The sequence below is a fragment of the Python bivittatus genome, unplaced genomic scaffold (assembly GCF_059951505.1).
Source record: "Python bivittatus isolate LINGU-HERP-01145 unplaced genomic scaffold, Pbiv_v1 ctg000510_np1212, whole genome shotgun sequence".
Lineage (NCBI taxonomy): Eukaryota > Metazoa > Chordata > Lepidosauria > Squamata > Pythonidae > Python > Python bivittatus.
The window spans coordinates 1,538,787-1,554,839 of NW_028277081.1; the positions used below are offsets into that span (position 1 = coordinate 1,538,787).

The following is a 16,053-nucleotide window of genomic DNA, read 5'->3' on the forward strand; positions in this document are numbered from 1 at the left end:
GTGCTCCTCCCAACAATCTCAGGATCTGCCCTTACCCTAAGCCATCTCCATGAACATTGTTCTCACCGTTCCTGGAGACGAGAAGCTCTTGTTGAGAAATAGACCCATAGGGTGAAGTCTCTGCGGGTGGCCAACCTCATCTGGCTCCAGGAGCTAAGGAGGAATAGCCCTGGCTCGTTCTTGGAGGGGAGACCTTGAGGGAGCTACAGGCTCTGTAGGGGAGCCAAGAAAGCTACGTAGGTGCGCCTGTGAAACCCAGAGGAGAATTGACTTCAGAATAGGTTCGGCTTAGTTTGAAAGTGGGAGAAGGCCACCGACCCTTCCCTTCCCCGTCCCCCAAATGGAAGAAGCTCAGATAACTTAGTCCAGCCCCTGCTCTGCCATCCCTAAACATGTTAAGGGTGAGCCCTACTAATGGGGATCCCATACCCGCCCTCAGTTTCCGCTTTGCTTCCCTTGCAGGCCACCGGTGTGAACAGGGGCTGCGGAGGTCATGCTCCTTGCCCCCCTCTCGCACGCGGGTCATCTCCTCGCACGACGGAGCCAGAGGCTTCCCAGGCGGCAGCTTGCTCTCCCTCAACGCTCACAGGGGTAGGTCGGTTTGTGCTTGATTTTTGTGGGGGGGACGGAGGTGGGTAGGCAATAGAAGGGCATTGCAAGATTGTCTGTTGAGCTTATCTAGATTTGCAGGCAGATGATGAACCCACGTTCAGTAGAGAGATGTCTCCCCAACGTCCTTCTTTTTCGTTCCCTGGATGGGTGCCCACAGTTCCTTTCTGAGAAAGTGTAAAGGGGCCTTGCTGAAGACTGGAGACTCTATTCTGAGAAATAAAGATAGTGCCAGAGGCTGGAGCTGTGCTGTATTACACCACAGTTTTTTGGGTTTTTTTTTTTTAAATAAAAATAAAATGAAAAAAAAAATCTGGTGGCAGGCCCCAGCAGAGGTGCCTTGCTCCACCTACAGCGCCGTCTTCTCATTTCCTGCCAAGGATGTGCCAAAAGCAGATGCCAAGTTTCCCCATTGTAGGGCATTTGTACGCCATCCTGGCTGGGGATCCTGGGACTGGCAGTCCCCACCCATCTGGAGGACGCTAGCGGCAAAGACTGGTCCAGAACCAAGGGCTTGATAGCCTTCCCTTTTTCCCCTCAATTTTCTCTGTTCTCCATGAACAGACGGGCTTAGAACGAGGAGAGACCTTCTTATTTCCAAAAGAAGTTGGGAAACAATTCAGTGCATTGTTTTTAGGTAACACAAAAGAAAACATTTTGCCCTTAACGCCAGATCCAAATTTTCCCAGTGGTGGGCAGAATTAAAGTGGCCCGGAAACTGTCAAGTTTTCTTTCCCGCATGGAGTTGCTTTCAAGATGGCCAAGTATCAGTTTGGTGAATAGCTTTGTCTTCCTATGGGGCTCAATCATTGTGGCTTATCACGTTCACCTCTTTCGAGCCAGTGAATAATCCAGGATTAGTTATTCTTGCTTGGCTGGCCGAAATTGAAAAGTTGGAAGGCAAGAGTTTGCCTGAGCAGGAAAAGGCTCGTTGATCGAAGGAAATGTAGAAAGTTATCAGCAGCCACTCTTAGCTTACGCTCGATGGGACCTGGCCAATCAGTATCCCGCCTTACAGAGACATTTCCAAAATGAAATGGTTGCAGATGTGCAACCAGATGTGCGAAGCTCTGCATTCTGCTCGTGGCACGTTCCGTTTTCTTTCTGCAGTGCACCAGTTCTGGAGGTGGTTCATCGTGAACCACTCTGGAAAACTGCAGGCTGTCTTTGAAGCCACTGGATTGACCCACGCCAGGAAAAAAAAACCAGAACAGGGAACATCAGAATATTCCAGGATTGAAACACGGCCTTGCATTCAACTACTTTCTGAAGCTCTGTCTGTTTGGATGAAGCTAAAAACATACAAAATGCTGAAGCTTAGTGACCCGCAAATGCTTTCTCCGCATAACATGCTGTGCCCATAGATGTAAATGAAGTTACGGTTTAACGTGGCAGCTGGATTCTCACCAATTACAGTTAACAGCGTAATCCCCCTTTTTGCCTTGTTGAGTGTTCTGCAAATCCTGCCAGATAGAAGCAGAGGGATCCAATAGAGGAGAATAAAAGAGAGATATATAGAATATAGAATATAGCAAAGGGTTCCAATAGAAAAGAAAATAGAAGAGGTACATAGAATATAGAATATAGAAGAGAAGCAAAGAGGTGCTTGAGGCAGGCCTTTGAGCCCCTTCAAGTCTGAGTCGACTTCAGATGTTTTTCCAAGCTTTAATATATGAACTCCTTTTGTGCGTGTGGCTTGTAAAAGCGACTTTGGCCAATTTGCCAGTGCTGGGGGAGAGCGGCGTGAACGTGGAATCAATTGAAGGGCAGCTAACCGACAAACGGCCCTGAGTTTCTCATTCTGTGCCAGTGAGTTTTGATCTAACATTCCTCTTCGGATCAGAAACTTCTGCATGGAACTGGAAATGGCACAGAACTGTGGTGTTATCAAAGATCCCCTTTTGCCCTGCTCCCCAACAGTGGAACATGGATACTCAGCGCCTGCAACTGAGCCAGACCACAGATTTAGCTGGCCCAGTTCCACTGTAGCTGCCCTGTTTCTCCAAACCTTCTGCTCTTGCTCTAATGAGAACTTTTAAACCGGCCTCTCCAGGGACCGAATTAGACATTGCCAGCACTTGCCTTGAAGCCCTGCAAATCGTTACGGTGGAATTACCCTAGCCACGGTAATTGCCCAAGGCAGAAACCATCACTGATTGGCCTTATTTGGGTTTCTGGCACGTTGGGTTCATTGCCACCTCTTGATCCGCCTTTGTGTGTGTCTTCTAGCCGGAAATGTGTGCCAAGCCCAAAAACTGGCTGATGTGGACAGTGAGTTGGCTGCTATGCTTTTCTCCCGCTTGCGTGAAGTTAGCGCAGCCTTCCAGCAGGCCAGCCATGAGGCCAGCATCACCCGACGGCGGAAGCTGGAGAGGATGCTTTCTGTGAGGAGGAAGGAGTCCCAAGAGGGCAACTGCGGGAAGAAAAGCAGCTTCATCCTGGTGAGAGACGTTGCAATCTGATACACGCTGTGTCTTAGTTTGGGCAGGCTGTGGTCCCACTGGAGCAGCCCTTTCCAACTCACACTGGCTTTCTCAGGGCAACACAGCCAGAGGTTACAGTGGGCTGTGAGAATAAGCTTGGGAGACAGGAGGAGGAGGAGCTGCAGCCTAAACAACGGTCAGACAAGAGACATCTCAGCCCGCAGAAGGAATGGGGCTGTGGGAAACGTCTCAGAGGGGACCCTCCCTAGTTCTCTGGGAAGTAATGGCAGAGGAGAGGAGAAGCGCTTTCAGATTTGCAAGATTCTGTTACTGTAACCTTAAAATAGTACTAAAATAACATTAGTGTTAGCACTAATTTCTTGTCTGGACTACCTCCAAGGGTTGACAGAGGTTGAGAGCAAGCTGAGGGGCAGAGCAAGCATATAAGGATTCCCACCAAGGGGGTAAACTCCTAGCTCTAGCAGGGAGCCTTAAGAAACCCTTCCTGCTGAGATATAGAAGAGAGCACTACATTTGATTTAAATTAGATATGTCTTCTAACTGAAGCAGAGGACGTCCCACCCCACCATTTCTAGAGGCAATCACCTTACCCCATTCTTTTCCCCCAGGGACGGCACGAGGACCGGGTTCAGCACTCGAGAGACCTCCAGCTCATTGAGGCTTACCGGGAGCGCACCAAAGCCGAGAGCATCACCTCCATGCTCTGCCAAGCCATCACAACCCACCACACCATTTATGCCACATTGGGCACAGCTGAGTTCTTTGAGTTTGCCCTGAAAAATCCATACAGTGTCCAGCACACGGTCACCATCAAAATAGACAACCCGGAGCTCAGGTAAGAATGAGAGGTCAGGGGTGGAGGAACTTTCCTGCCAACTGAGAAGAATTGTTATCCTTTGCATGGATCCTTTGGGGAGAAAGGAAGCTGGGTTTTAAAGAGGAAAAAAGCTATGCCAAGGGTAGGAAGGAAGGCACCACCAAAATGCCACAGAAGGGCCCAGGCTCAACAGTGTCTGCCACCCATCGTCACTCTTCATCCAGTATTCCCGGGGCAAGCCAACCCAGTTTTATTCTCTAGCTACAGCAGTGATTGAAGGAGGCAGCCATTCAGATATTGTTCATCTGCAGCCTGCAGGGCCAAGGGACAGCAGGAGTTGGAGCTTAGCTACATCTGCAGTTTCCCCACCCTTGAGCAAGAGAGGCAGAAGGTGACCCAAGGGACTTGTGGAGATGCCCTCTCCCAAAAGCAACCATCTCTGAGTCTTGTTGTCTTTTTTAAAATGGTCCTTGTTCTTCTCCCAGCGTCATCTTGGATGTCAGAGAGTGGAGGCATTTTAAAGAACTGACCCAAACAGTCACACCGTTGGAGGAGGACATGTTCCATCTCTACGATGGCCTCATTCCTCAGGTCTACCTGCGTCCCAAGGAGACAGTCTACATCCCCTTCAAATACCAGGCCTTCTCCTTGGAGCAGATGGCCATGATGCAGGTAGGGACCCCTTCACGCCTTGCTTTTCCATCTAAGATTGTAGCCGAGAAAGCCGAATGCCTATAAACCGGGATGCAAGTTCACCTACACGATGGTTTTTGTTTCTCCTTTACAATGGGAGACATGCTTCGTGCGCTAAGATGCCCTTGTGCATATTTAGGGAAGCATCTTCTTTGCAACTGTAGGAGAGCTTTGCCAGTACAGAAGAAAGAAGAGAACAGGCCAAGCTTAGAGCCCCAGATCCTCCTTCTCCTTGATCTGAAACAGCCAGGTTGGAGCAGATGCTTCCTTGGGGCCATCCTTCTGCTGCTTTTCCAGGCAACTTCCGAGTTTCACGCTTGGGAGGACATCCTTTTCTCTAGTGCCAGCTCATGAACCTGCTTTACTCTGGATCACGGGGCATCTCACCCATCAACCTTCCCTTGGTCTTCCATTCATCTGAGATACAAACCCAGCATGGTCTACAGGGAGAGTTTCTGCAGAAGTGGGTTCAAGGTTGCACCGCTTGATTTCGCAACATTGTTGGGGGCCTGTAGAAGAGAGGGAAGGCCACAGAATGGATTTAGCCTGGCAAGGCACCCATGAATTCCTCTCCTTGGTTATTGGAGACCTTCAGCCTATTATTCGGGAGCGATTCCTCCTTTTTGCTTCCTGTTGCCTTCTCCCAAGTTGGCAGACATTTGGTCACCCGACAGCCCTATGGCTGGGTTAATTTGCCAGGTTAATCCTGTACGTGTGAACCCACTGACCTGGCTAGCATAAGGAAAATCGGTTGGAAATGTAGAGCAGTTGGTAATGGGTCTTAGCAGCAGAGAACCACCCTCTCCAAGAAAATGGCTGTAATGCCCGGATGATCTCCAGTGCTGCCTCCCAGGAAGGAATGGAGCCTGTGCTGGCGCAAGGCCTGATGACTGCCTAGGCCAGTCTGGAGGCAGTGGGTGGGGCTGGCAAATGGGATCTGATGGTAGGAGCAGAGATTGGCTTAATGGCTGGCTGGGTTGAGCATCTCAAGTCACCTTAGAAGCACCTCAAGTCACCTTAGAAGCATCTCAAGTCAACTCTTCAGAAAAAGAGTTGCATTAAGGGGTTGTAAACAAGTCTCAGCCCACCACTTCCCCAGGGGAGCTTAATAGCCAAGGATCTGGCTTCTGCCAAGCAGAACGTCCACAGTGAAGATCTCTGACGGGGCCTCTTTCAACTGCCACAGAGTTTGAAGCTCAGGTGTTTGGCCCAGCGGAGGCCTCCTCGCTTCTTCTCTGTCCTCTCTGTTTGCCGGGAGAAAACTTTGGAAGAATTAAGAAAAAGCCTGCACGCTTTTTAGTGTTGGCTCTAATAACAGTATCCTCCAGGCACACATTCCAGGTTCAGCCTCCTGAATGACCGGGAGCAAGATGACTGAGGTTCCCTTTTCTGTTTCCAAAAGGAGAGCCCACCCAATTCAATTTCGCCTCCCCTTCTCCCTTGTGGCTTGCCACGTTTTTCCTTTGGAAGTTTGCTGCTTGCTTGGTGGCTTCTGTGCCCCAGGCGATATGGTCAATTGACTAATCAATAAAGTATACTGCTATTAGCCATGCCCAAGGATCTGCCAACTTGAAAACAAAAAGTGATGTGGCGGTATTAAGACAGTTACAGAAGAAGCTGTCTTATACCCAGTTTATTTATTTACTCATTTATCCTATTTAGAGACTGCCAGGTCTCTAAGGACTCTCGGTGGTTTACAAGATAAAAGACACAATACACCATAAGAATATACAGATAAAAGAGCCATGGACTAATGAAAACATGGAATAAAATTAAATTAACAAAACCAAATTAGAACCCAATGAAGTTATCGGAGCTTTATTTTGAACGGCTTCCAGAAGGCAGTCTGGCGTTTGCCGGGAGGCTGATCAAAAGGATCAACGCAGCCATGGACGAAGCAGTGCCTGATGGGTCTTCAAGCAAGGAACTCCTGCAAATCAAAGACAAACTGGAGCTTTTTTATCCCTTTGGCATATAAAACTAGATGTCTGGACTAATAACGCTGACCAACTTCCTCGCAGCCCTGGTTTTATGCAGTGGAGTAATTCTGGATTATTAGAACATTGCATAGAAGTAATTAAGCAAGGAACAGCTTTAATTGAAGCTCTTTCTTTGATTATTTTTACTGCATGGGATTGGTCCTTGTTGAAGAAGTCAGAAAGAGGAATGACTGGTATACAGTTATAAAGCTTTGGGCTGGAGTGGGGATCTTCTCAAGAATAGCACAAGCTGGCAATGAAAAACACCGATAAATGGTTAGTAGGCTCTGATTTCATCCCTAACAAGTTCTTGTCGGAGGAAAGTCTGTATCAGCCAATCACAAAAGCTGATGGATAATTTGTTAGTCTTAAAAAGGGGGGGCTACCAGACCCTTTGGAGCACCTCGTGGTGTGAACACAGCCCCTGTCCCTAACACCTTAAACCAGCCTCACCTTTATCTAGGATCCTTCTGAGACAAGGTTCTTCTCTGGAGTTATAAACGGATGCTGAATTGACACTCCTGGGTGCTCCAAATCAGGGACAGTCTTGTAGCCCCTTTGAAGATTGGCACGTTTTATTATAAGGTATAAACTTTCAGGGTTGGCTAACTCCCTGCGTGTGGCCGATGGCATTTTGGAGATGCACTCCAAAGTGTTCCACAGCCCTTCCCGTGAACATTGTGCCTTCCAGCACTCTGCAGCATGCTCGGTCTGCCCAAACAGATTCTCCAAGAAAGGTCTTTAAGCTGTCTCCGTCGCATCCCTGCTGTTTCGGTCCCCCTTTGCCTGGTTCTGGGGAGAGAAAAAGTTGCTGATTATTCCCGTCAGCCTTTGTCTTTTAAATGCTGTGGAACCGCGTTGGAAGGGTAAAGCTGGAGGGATCCTTTCACACCTCTGCCATGTCTTCTCTTTGATTTCCAGCAGGGTCCCCCTGAGCTGACATTGAAGGAAGGCGAGAAGGTCCCCGTGGCCTCTGGAAAGCTCACCCAGACGACGCGCATCAAGGTAACGCAGCAGGAGGGAACAGATCATCCCTTGCATTCTGAACAGGCTGGAAAACTTTTGTGGGCCTGCTGTGTTGGGCGATTCGTGGGAAGGCCTGAATGCAGGGGGCAAAAGCTTGGGGAGGGGGCGTCCCAGGTATGTAACTCACTGCCCCAACTCCTGTAGGATATGCACCCCTGATGAGGCCTATGAGAGGATAAATTAATAACAGTCAAAGCCACTCCTTTTTTTTCCCCCATGGAGCCAAGACACACATTTCTCTCTTAGAATCAGGGTGGACGTGCTAGATTCAGGGGCTGCAAGGAATCTCAGCTCCACTGTGAGAAGCCTTTTGATGCCCCCCCCCCCCCATTTCCCTCCCCTGATGGGTCTGTTGCAAAAGTGAGGGAGGCCCTTCCTAATCTGGGCTCCACTGAGTTTCTGCGGCTTGTTTTCCTACATGGGACGCTCCCTGGAGGTGTGAAAACGCTCTTGTCCCGTCTGCCTGGTTTAGATGCGTTCACACAGCACTTTCAGCGCCTTCATTTAGACTCAGCTGGGTGACTGTTAATTTTGGTTCGCTTTGGGTAGCTTAGTGGAAATCCAGGCCATTCACTTAGTTTATGGTTCAGTGCATTGCAGCAACCCCAACTCCGTTACAAATGGGAAGGGACCAACGCATGAGTGACTGGGAGCAAGTTCCGGCATTGTGCTGAAATTGCCCGTGTGTGTCAATTTCAGGGAGTTTCCTCATCATAAGGACTAGAACCCTGAATATATTTACATAGCAGCATCCCGATTTTTCAGCGTTCAAGCTACCAGATTCTTTGATGTTAATAATAATCATTTATTAAATTTATATGCCGCCTGACTCCCAGTGGGGCATGAGTCAGTTTTCCGAGAAAAGTCTACATGCCCTGAAAACGAGGTGGCTTCTCTGCTCTATGATCTCTTCTTCTCGTTCAGGTCTCCTTCACGGTGGGCAACGGCAGGCCCCTGGCCATCCTCAGCGTGAATGTGGAATCCCAGCCCCACACGGTGGATCAGACGTTTCGTTTCTATCACCCAGAGCTCACCTTTCTGAAGAAATCCATCCGCCTGCCTCCATGGCACACGCTTCCAGGTAGCTCCAGTTTATCCTCTGTTGCAGTTGGCCCTAACATTTACATCCTGCCACAATCGGGTGGTTCTTGATGGCTCATGCAGTATGAAAGCGTTGAAACATCCCTGGTGGGTCTAAAGCTGGAGTATAAACTCGGAACTTGTGTCAAACAATATGAACAAACGGAGAATGAAATAAAAACAAAAGTGAAGGTTAAAAACAGAAGATGAGATGGTGGAACTCACGAAGTTCTTTTTGACGCACAACAAGATTCCCCTTTGAACCCTTGAACCTGCGTGTGGGCTGGAATGTTGACTCTGCCTTGGTTTAATGTGGTTAAGACAGCTCAGGCTGTGAATAAAAGAGGGTTGGCAGCTGTCTAGTTTGCAGAAAGTGAAATGCGGGGATAAAACGTACCAGGCCTTGGATTCATCACATCTTGAGAGTGAAAAGCAGAGCTGATGTCAGCTCAGCAAAGTAGACTAGACTAGTCATGTACGTCAGGACTACTTTTATTGTGAAGCTCTAATAACAGAATCTTGCAAGTCTGCGTGTGCTTCTCCCCTCCCTCCCTTTATCTTCGTGTGAACTAGGGAGGGGCTTGCCTGAGACGTTTTCTCATGTTACTTTCTCGGCCCAGGCTCAAGGCCCTCTTATTTAACCATTGCCTTGGTGGCGGCTCCTTCCTCCAGTCCTTCAAGGCCATTCCCTCTTCCCTCTACATCTAAACTTTTGAAATCCTCCCATCCCAGAACAACAAGGTGGGTGATTTTCCCCATATTCCTCCTGTCTTCAACCATTTCTCAAGAGAGGACTGGGGAAACTACAGCTGGCTGGAGAGCGGATTCTTCAAGAAAAGGCAGGACATTCACACACACCTCTTGTCACTGTAGAGGCAAGAACCCCACATCCAACCTGCGAAAATGTCACTGCAATTTAAGCAATTTCTGCTTCATCCAATGGAACAAGAGCTAGGAGGCAGAAACACGGGGGGGGGGCGGGTGTTCACTGCTCAGCCTTTGCTTAAAAGGGTTAGAAGATGTTTCCCTGCCTGAAACTTGCAGAGTTGCTGATGGTCTTAAGAAACCAGTCCTGGGTGAAACTGGAGAAACACGCTCATCTGTTAGAAGGTTGGTTGCTAGGCGGAATTGGTCTTGGAAGGGTATCCGATGGACAAATGGAAGCAGCTGGAAGGTGGGGATTCATTGCTCCTTGCTCCTGGAAGGCCTGTAGATTTAGCCCCCTGTGGGCTGGTCACCTCAAGAGATTCTTTCTCCAGTGGATTTACTTGCTATTTTTTTAGAAGTAGGCCATAGTTAGGTTTTTAGTTGAGCAGGTCATAATGCTGTCATTGATACAAAGAGGGATGTTTGATTCCAAGTCCTAGGAGATCTATAGCTAATAAGAGCCTCCTGTTTATCCTTGGCAGGGGTGCCCGTAGGTGTTCCTGGGGGAGAACCAGAGATGTTTGTGCGCTGTAGCGACCCCAACGTCATCTGTGAAACCAAGAAGATGGTAACGTTGGCCGCGACAAGCTTTGTGGGCGCGGTTGGTGCAAGCGATCAGGGCAGGAAGCAGAGCCTGTGGAGGGAACAGACTACAGCACGCTAAAATGCAATTGCGTAGTTTCCCATTGCCTTGATCCGGCCTGTGAACAAAACCCTCACTTTAACTCAGAACCGGTTGTGTGAATGCAGCAATGTCGTTTTCTAAAACTTGGGATAAAAGATACCTGATATCCTTATATTACATTACTCCAAAGGGTTCTGGGGAAAGGAGACGGCCATAAGAAAGAGAGAGGGTTTGGGCTTCTGTCTGTGAAATTGGCTGTTTTGCTTCCTCAAATGTAAACCCCAAATAGGAGAATTTTTTTCTTCAGTCTGCTGACAGACAGTGACCTTGTCGAGGCTGATATTCCCTTGAAATTGTATTTGATAAAGGGAGAGGAGTGGATTCAGTTTTAAAGGTGCAGATCAGACTCAGCTCAATGTGCCTATGTTGCGGGCATGAATGTGTATCCCAGAACTCTCTGTAGGCATCTCCAGAGCATAGCGTCATGCAGAGACCCAGCAGGTAGTCTCCACTGAGGATGGGCGATGCCTAGTCTTACCCTTATCAAAACCCAGCCATTCTAGATGCCAGAGCAAAGGGCAGGGGAGGAGAACCAGCTTGGTGTTAACTTAGTTCATGGATTCAGCCTGTAGTGTCTCCATGCATGTCTTGGTGGGATCTGTCCAAGAACTTGGAAGAGCAATGTCTGTCAGTGTGGATTTAGCTGTCCCCACAACCCCGTGCATCTGGGTCTTTGGGGACCATAACTCCTCGAATTCATAGCCAGCACAGTTGGGATTTTGGAATTAGAAGCTCGGGAGCGTTAGTTCCATCGCATCCAGAAGGCTGTGACTTTAAATCTGGTCTTGGTATTCTCACCCAGGGACCCGGGGAGCCACAGGATATCTTTTTGAAAGTCGCCGCAGGTCCGAGTCCACACATTCAGAGGTTCTTTGTGTTGATTTACACGTAAGTGCAACGTGCTGAAAGGGGGCTGGCTCTCCAGGGTTATGATACAAAGAATCAGGCTTGTTGCAACAAAGCTGGCTAATCTGTGTGTATTAAATGGTGGGTGAGATTTAAATTTAACTAGACTACACTGTGACCTGCTGGGTCATCCTCTGAGAGAGAGGAAGGGCGGTCTGATGTCACCAGAATGAACATTACATTTTAGGCTGACTGTATTTTTTTTACCCAATGCTGGACGGTCCCATGATCATCTAAGAAGAGTACGTATCAGTGTTTCTCAGCCTTAGCAGCTTGAAGATCTTCAGGTTGCCAAGGCTGAGAAATACTGCCCTTTTTAAACCCCCTAAATTCAACATAACATGAGAGCATATATGATGTGAAAATTTGGATTCCTTCTTTTTTGACATTCTGGGAGTTGGAGTCCACACATCTTCAAGTTGCCAAGGGTGAGAAACACTGGTATATATCAGAAATAGAAAAATGATTGTAATGGCAAACAAACTTCAATAATAAGTCAATATGTACTTACTTAGAGAAACAGAATGACCACGGGCGGGCCAAAAAGCAGGAGTGAGAGCAGGAGCGACTTTTGACTTCCTGCTGGTTTCCCCATTGACTTTGCTTGTGGGAAGCTGGCAGGGAGCGTCGGAATCACGATCACATGACCGTGGGGATGTTGCAACGGCCACAACTTTGTGAATCAAACTGGTCTGAGCACCATGGACGTTTCAGTTCTGCAGGAGTAACAGGTCCCCGATTTTTTATGCATTCTTTAATTTAGCGGATTTTAGGTACCTTGATTCAAAAATTTTTGCAGTATAATGCACCGTTTGGGCTAACGTGAGGATACAGACAAACAGATAAACACAGTGAGAGTTTTAGTAGTATACAGATTATTAAAGTAAATGGTATATTTTTTTTTCTTGCCTATCCCTAACACCAGTGACATCATTACCTGTATTCATTTGCCCGAAGAGAGCATGCAGATTAATTTACCATTTATGCGGCTGCTTGCTGTACCCCAAAGTTTTGCATGAAGCTAAGATTTACTTTTACCCTGGTTTATTGAGCTGACGGGGTTGGCATCTCACCCCATGCTAAACCATCAGCCTGGGGTTCAAAACCACCCTTGAGCTAAGCCAAAATAGGACAAACTGTCTTCTCGTTCAACATCCTTATGTGAACCAGACCATTGATAGCAGCCAAAGAGGCTTGGGTCAGCCTTTCAAGTCAGGAAACAGACACTGCAAGAAATCCTAAAACTCTATTTTATAATGACAGAATCTTGAAAGTTGGACCTCATTTTCCCTCCCTCTCTCTTATACCAAAGAGACTAGAACCAGTTTAAGCTTGCGTTTCTTTCTAGCATTCTCTTCCTTTTCTGGGCTTAAATCACATTTTTGCCATCCCGTTCCTTCTCCAAGGTCACCTTGGTGACTCTCCGCAGCTTGCTTGACGAACCTTGTAAAATTCATGGAGAAGGACTAGTCAAGTTTCTTGCTTTTAGGGAAGAAAAAAAAAAAAAAAATCAGGGAGCTGCTTCACTCATGATTGGCGGTTTCTGATGTTGTCTCTGAATGTTGTGGGTGTTACTAAGATAGCATTGCTGCCTACCTTCCACCCATCATTCTCTTGCCAGGAACTTGGCAGTTGAAAGTTGGGTTTCGGCCCGAAGGAGATCAAAATCTTAAGCAGTGCTGTTGATAGTGTTTTTTTTAAATTATTATTTAATTTTTATTTGTTACAGCCAGAGACCCAGAACCCAGGAGAAGAAAGCCAGACTCAAACTTACGAAGCTGTAGAATTCTCTTCCTTCTCTGCCTGGGTGCCTGTTCTGCTCCCCTGCCCGTTAGAAGCTGCTTTGGCCCCGATGGGGCCTGTATTAAGAACCCCCAAACGCTTTCCTCCTATCTGTGCTGATGTTTCGATCTGTGAATTGACAGCTGATGGTTTACGTGATTCTATAGTCCTTCAGGAAACAGCTTCTGGAATGTAGATCACTTTAGGGTAGAGGGGAAATATCGGGACATTTTTGATTGATTGATTGATTGATCGATTGCAAATTTGGTTCCTTTGCAATTCATGTTTTGCTGCCTGCTAGGTGCTGTTCTTCTTGACAGTGGCCTCAGTGGGGGGAGATGTCCTCAAATGACTCCTTTCTGCTTCTCAAGGCCCTTTGTCGTTCTCTTCCTTTCTGCAGAGACCCCTGGCTGGCCACTCCTATCCAGACCTGGCAGTTCTACCTCCACTGTCTGCAGTGGGTCGAGGCCAGTTGCATCCTGGGGCAACTGACACGGCTCTCGTTGGTGCTCCGAGGGACGCACGCGACCCGCAAGGTGAAGGCCTTTAGCTCCCACCCACAAGAGATGAAGGTAAGGGTCTCCCTGAGCCTGGCTCGCAGATGCGGTTTTCCTGAATTGTCTGAGTTGGGAACTAGTGGATGGTTGTCACAACACTCTTTCCCCAAATGGGTAGCGAAGAGGATGAGCCTGGAATAGCTAACAGCTGAAGAGATGAGATTATTTTCACAAGTGCCGTAGCTGCCTTTGATTATAGTAGCAATTACAGGTAGTCCCCGGGCTAAGAATGCCCAGTTTACGGACAACTCATAGTTAAGAACGGAGCCTGTTGTAGCAAAATTTGAGTTAAATACACAATGATTCGAGTTAAATAATGGGTCAAGTTGGTTACACAATCCTACTTATACCGTATTATACAATAATACTGTTCCGGCTTACGTACAAATTCGAGTTAAGGACAGACTTTGGGAATGGAACTAGTTCTTAAACTGGGGACTACCTGTACAGTAAAATTTGCCCTTTAAAACAAAGATTTTTCTGGAGTTTCTCTACACCTAGAGAATCGAAATAAGTGATGCAAAGTTTCAGTGTGAACTGTTCCCTTTTTTCCCTGAGAAGTTGGAATTGAGGCAACTGCTTAGTTTCTTACCAAAGCTAAATTTGGTAACACCATTAAAGGAACATGAAATGAATCATTTCTAATGTAGTGTAAAAAATTGTACCCACAAATTTCTGGAATAGTGGCAAGGCATCAATTTAGTGCTGCCTGTTTGCAGTTAAATACAGATATGATTGTACCTGTTTACAATGTTTTTGTATTGTAAATATTTTTTTTTCCCATGGGAAGAAGGTTTTGTGGAGGCGAAATATCTCCTGAAAATATTTCAGGAGAAATATCTCCTGAAAAATACATTTATTTTTTTGAATCGGTTCAACATTCTTCTCATTTGCTCCCCTGGTGCAATTTATAATAAAATGTTTACCCCATCTTGGCTACTGCATCATAATGCTAGAAGCTGCTTATGATAAAAAGTATATACATAGAAAGTATCGATTAAACTACCTTAAAACTTTCAAAATCTGAGGCAGAGAAACAGAAAAGAAAAAAAATCCGTTTGCAGAAGCATCTCAACTCACCTTGCCGTCTTTTCATCAAGGGAAAATTAATCCTTCGTCTTGACTGAAGGTGAAAGGAGAAGAATCAGGCCAATATTCTAAGAAAGGGAATCTCACAGTTTAAATTCAGACCTTCTCCTGCACTCCAAACAATTGCGTCTTTTCTGTCTCTGGAATACAGAGAAGGATTTTCTCTGTAGACCTGGAAAGCAGGCCAACTTCTGCATCTCTGAGGTGGATCTTTTCTGCATGAGGTTAGTCCTAGCCAATTAGGGATCTCACAACGACCAAGGACACACATTACTGCCAGGTGACCTTCACACAGAACGTCCCTTCATTCGTGTCTTCATGATCATTGCTATAAATCAGGATTTATTTTCCGCCAGCTTTCGGCTTTGATGCAAGCCGACAGTGTATGTCTCCTCTCCGCTGTTCTGGAGCGATAGCGGTTCGGAGAGCGATGGGGTTTGAGTTCGGGCTAACTTGGGCTTGGAAATACATTTCATAGTAAACTAGGGATAAATAAAAGTTGCCGAGAGAGAAAGAGAAATAGACAAATCTTTTCATGAGCAATTGCTGAAATATTAAGCGGGGAGGTTGACTAAACTCAGTACAAAAGCATCACTGGTAATTTGCAGGGGATTTGGGTTCAGAGTTTGCAGATGACTTTGAAGGGTCCTCTCTGTTCAAAAGGCCATCCACTTTGATGCAAGAATCTGTTAAGGATTTGTTGTGGCAAAGCTGCCCCGTAATTGTCTTTTGATTAAAACCATCCCATAGAGAGATCAGCGGCCCTAAACTCGGCTGGGCCAGCTCTCTGAATTAACGAGGCTATCTGGGGAGAAATGATTTCGTTAGAGTACGTTTAGTCGTAATTATAAATGTGAATAATAAAGAGAAACACAAACTTTATTACCCTCCCATACGGGAGAAAACGTTCAAAACTTGGGGAACCACGAGGCCATCAGAAAACAGCAGCGCGAACAAAATTCGGTCTGTCAGGCGTCCAGGTTGGCCTGTTCCAGCTAAAACACAGAGCTTTGTGGTCAAGCTTAAAGACTCAGACATTCATTACAGTCCAAGCATTATTAGTCTGTGGGAGGGCATGTTATTTTGGAAGGTATTTGAGCAAAGGTTGGATGGGCATCTGCCAGAAATGTTTTAATTTGGAGTCCAGCCCTGGCTTAACTAGGAAGTTGACTCAATTTGGAGGCCTGATTTTCCCCATCTCTGTTCTGGATCATGAGTTGAGGACTACAGCTCCCAGGATTTCTTTGGCCATCCTGGCTGAGAAATGGAGTCCCAGCACCGTATGAGGGCAACACGGTGGGAAGGATATGAAGGGAGTGTAGGGAATGGTGATGGAGTAGGGGAGGGCCTGCTTGTCAAGCTGCGTTTCTCAGCCTTGGCGACTTGAAGGGGGGTGGACTTCAACTCCCAGAATTCCCCAGCCAGCTTGCTTTACATATGAAACAGAGCAAGTGTGTAT

General features: G+C 46.9%; 1 protein-coding gene and 1 long non-coding RNA gene across 12 annotated transcripts in view; one reads left to right on the forward strand and one right to left on the reverse strand.

Moving 5' to 3' along the window:
* Positions 1-16,053, forward strand: part of NPHP4 (nephrocystin 4) — a 94,914-nt gene that overhangs the window by 73,103 nt on the left and 5,758 nt on the right. For 6 of the 8 annotated variants that reach the window (XM_088147616.1, XM_088147618.1, XM_088147619.1 and 3 more), the window contains 9 exons: positions 463-591; positions 2,839-3,050; positions 3,662-3,888; positions 4,356-4,542; positions 7,464-7,547; positions 8,493-8,649; positions 10,058-10,143; positions 11,063-11,148; positions 13,349-13,520. In XM_088147616.1, the coding sequence (XP_088003742.1) occupies positions 463-591; positions 2,839-3,050; positions 3,662-3,888; positions 4,356-4,542; positions 7,464-7,547; positions 8,493-8,649; positions 10,058-10,143; positions 11,063-11,148; positions 13,349-13,520 (1,340 nt within the window). Of the gene's footprint in view, positions 1-462; positions 592-2,838; positions 3,051-3,661; positions 3,889-4,355; positions 4,543-7,463; positions 7,548-8,492; positions 8,650-10,057; positions 10,144-11,062; positions 11,149-13,348; positions 13,588-16,053 lie in introns of those variants that run through there. The other 2 variants (XR_015797379.1, XM_088147620.1) reach the window with 2 other exon arrangements.
* On the reverse strand, positions 6,153-14,809 carry LOC148214830 (uncharacterized). 4 transcript variants are annotated; one of them, XR_015797382.1, is made up of 5 exons: positions 14,586-14,809; positions 11,678-11,882; positions 8,603-8,787; positions 6,996-7,733; positions 6,153-6,493 (listed from the first exon to the last, which is right to left on the reverse strand). It is a non-coding gene; the product is annotated as an uncharacterized LOC148214830 (long non-coding RNA). The 4 variants fall into 4 exon arrangements; XR_015797381.1 differs by having other exon boundaries at positions 11,678-11,983; XR_015797383.1 differs by lacking the exon at positions 14,586-14,809 and having other exon boundaries at positions 6,996-7,334; positions 7,435-7,733; positions 11,678-12,891.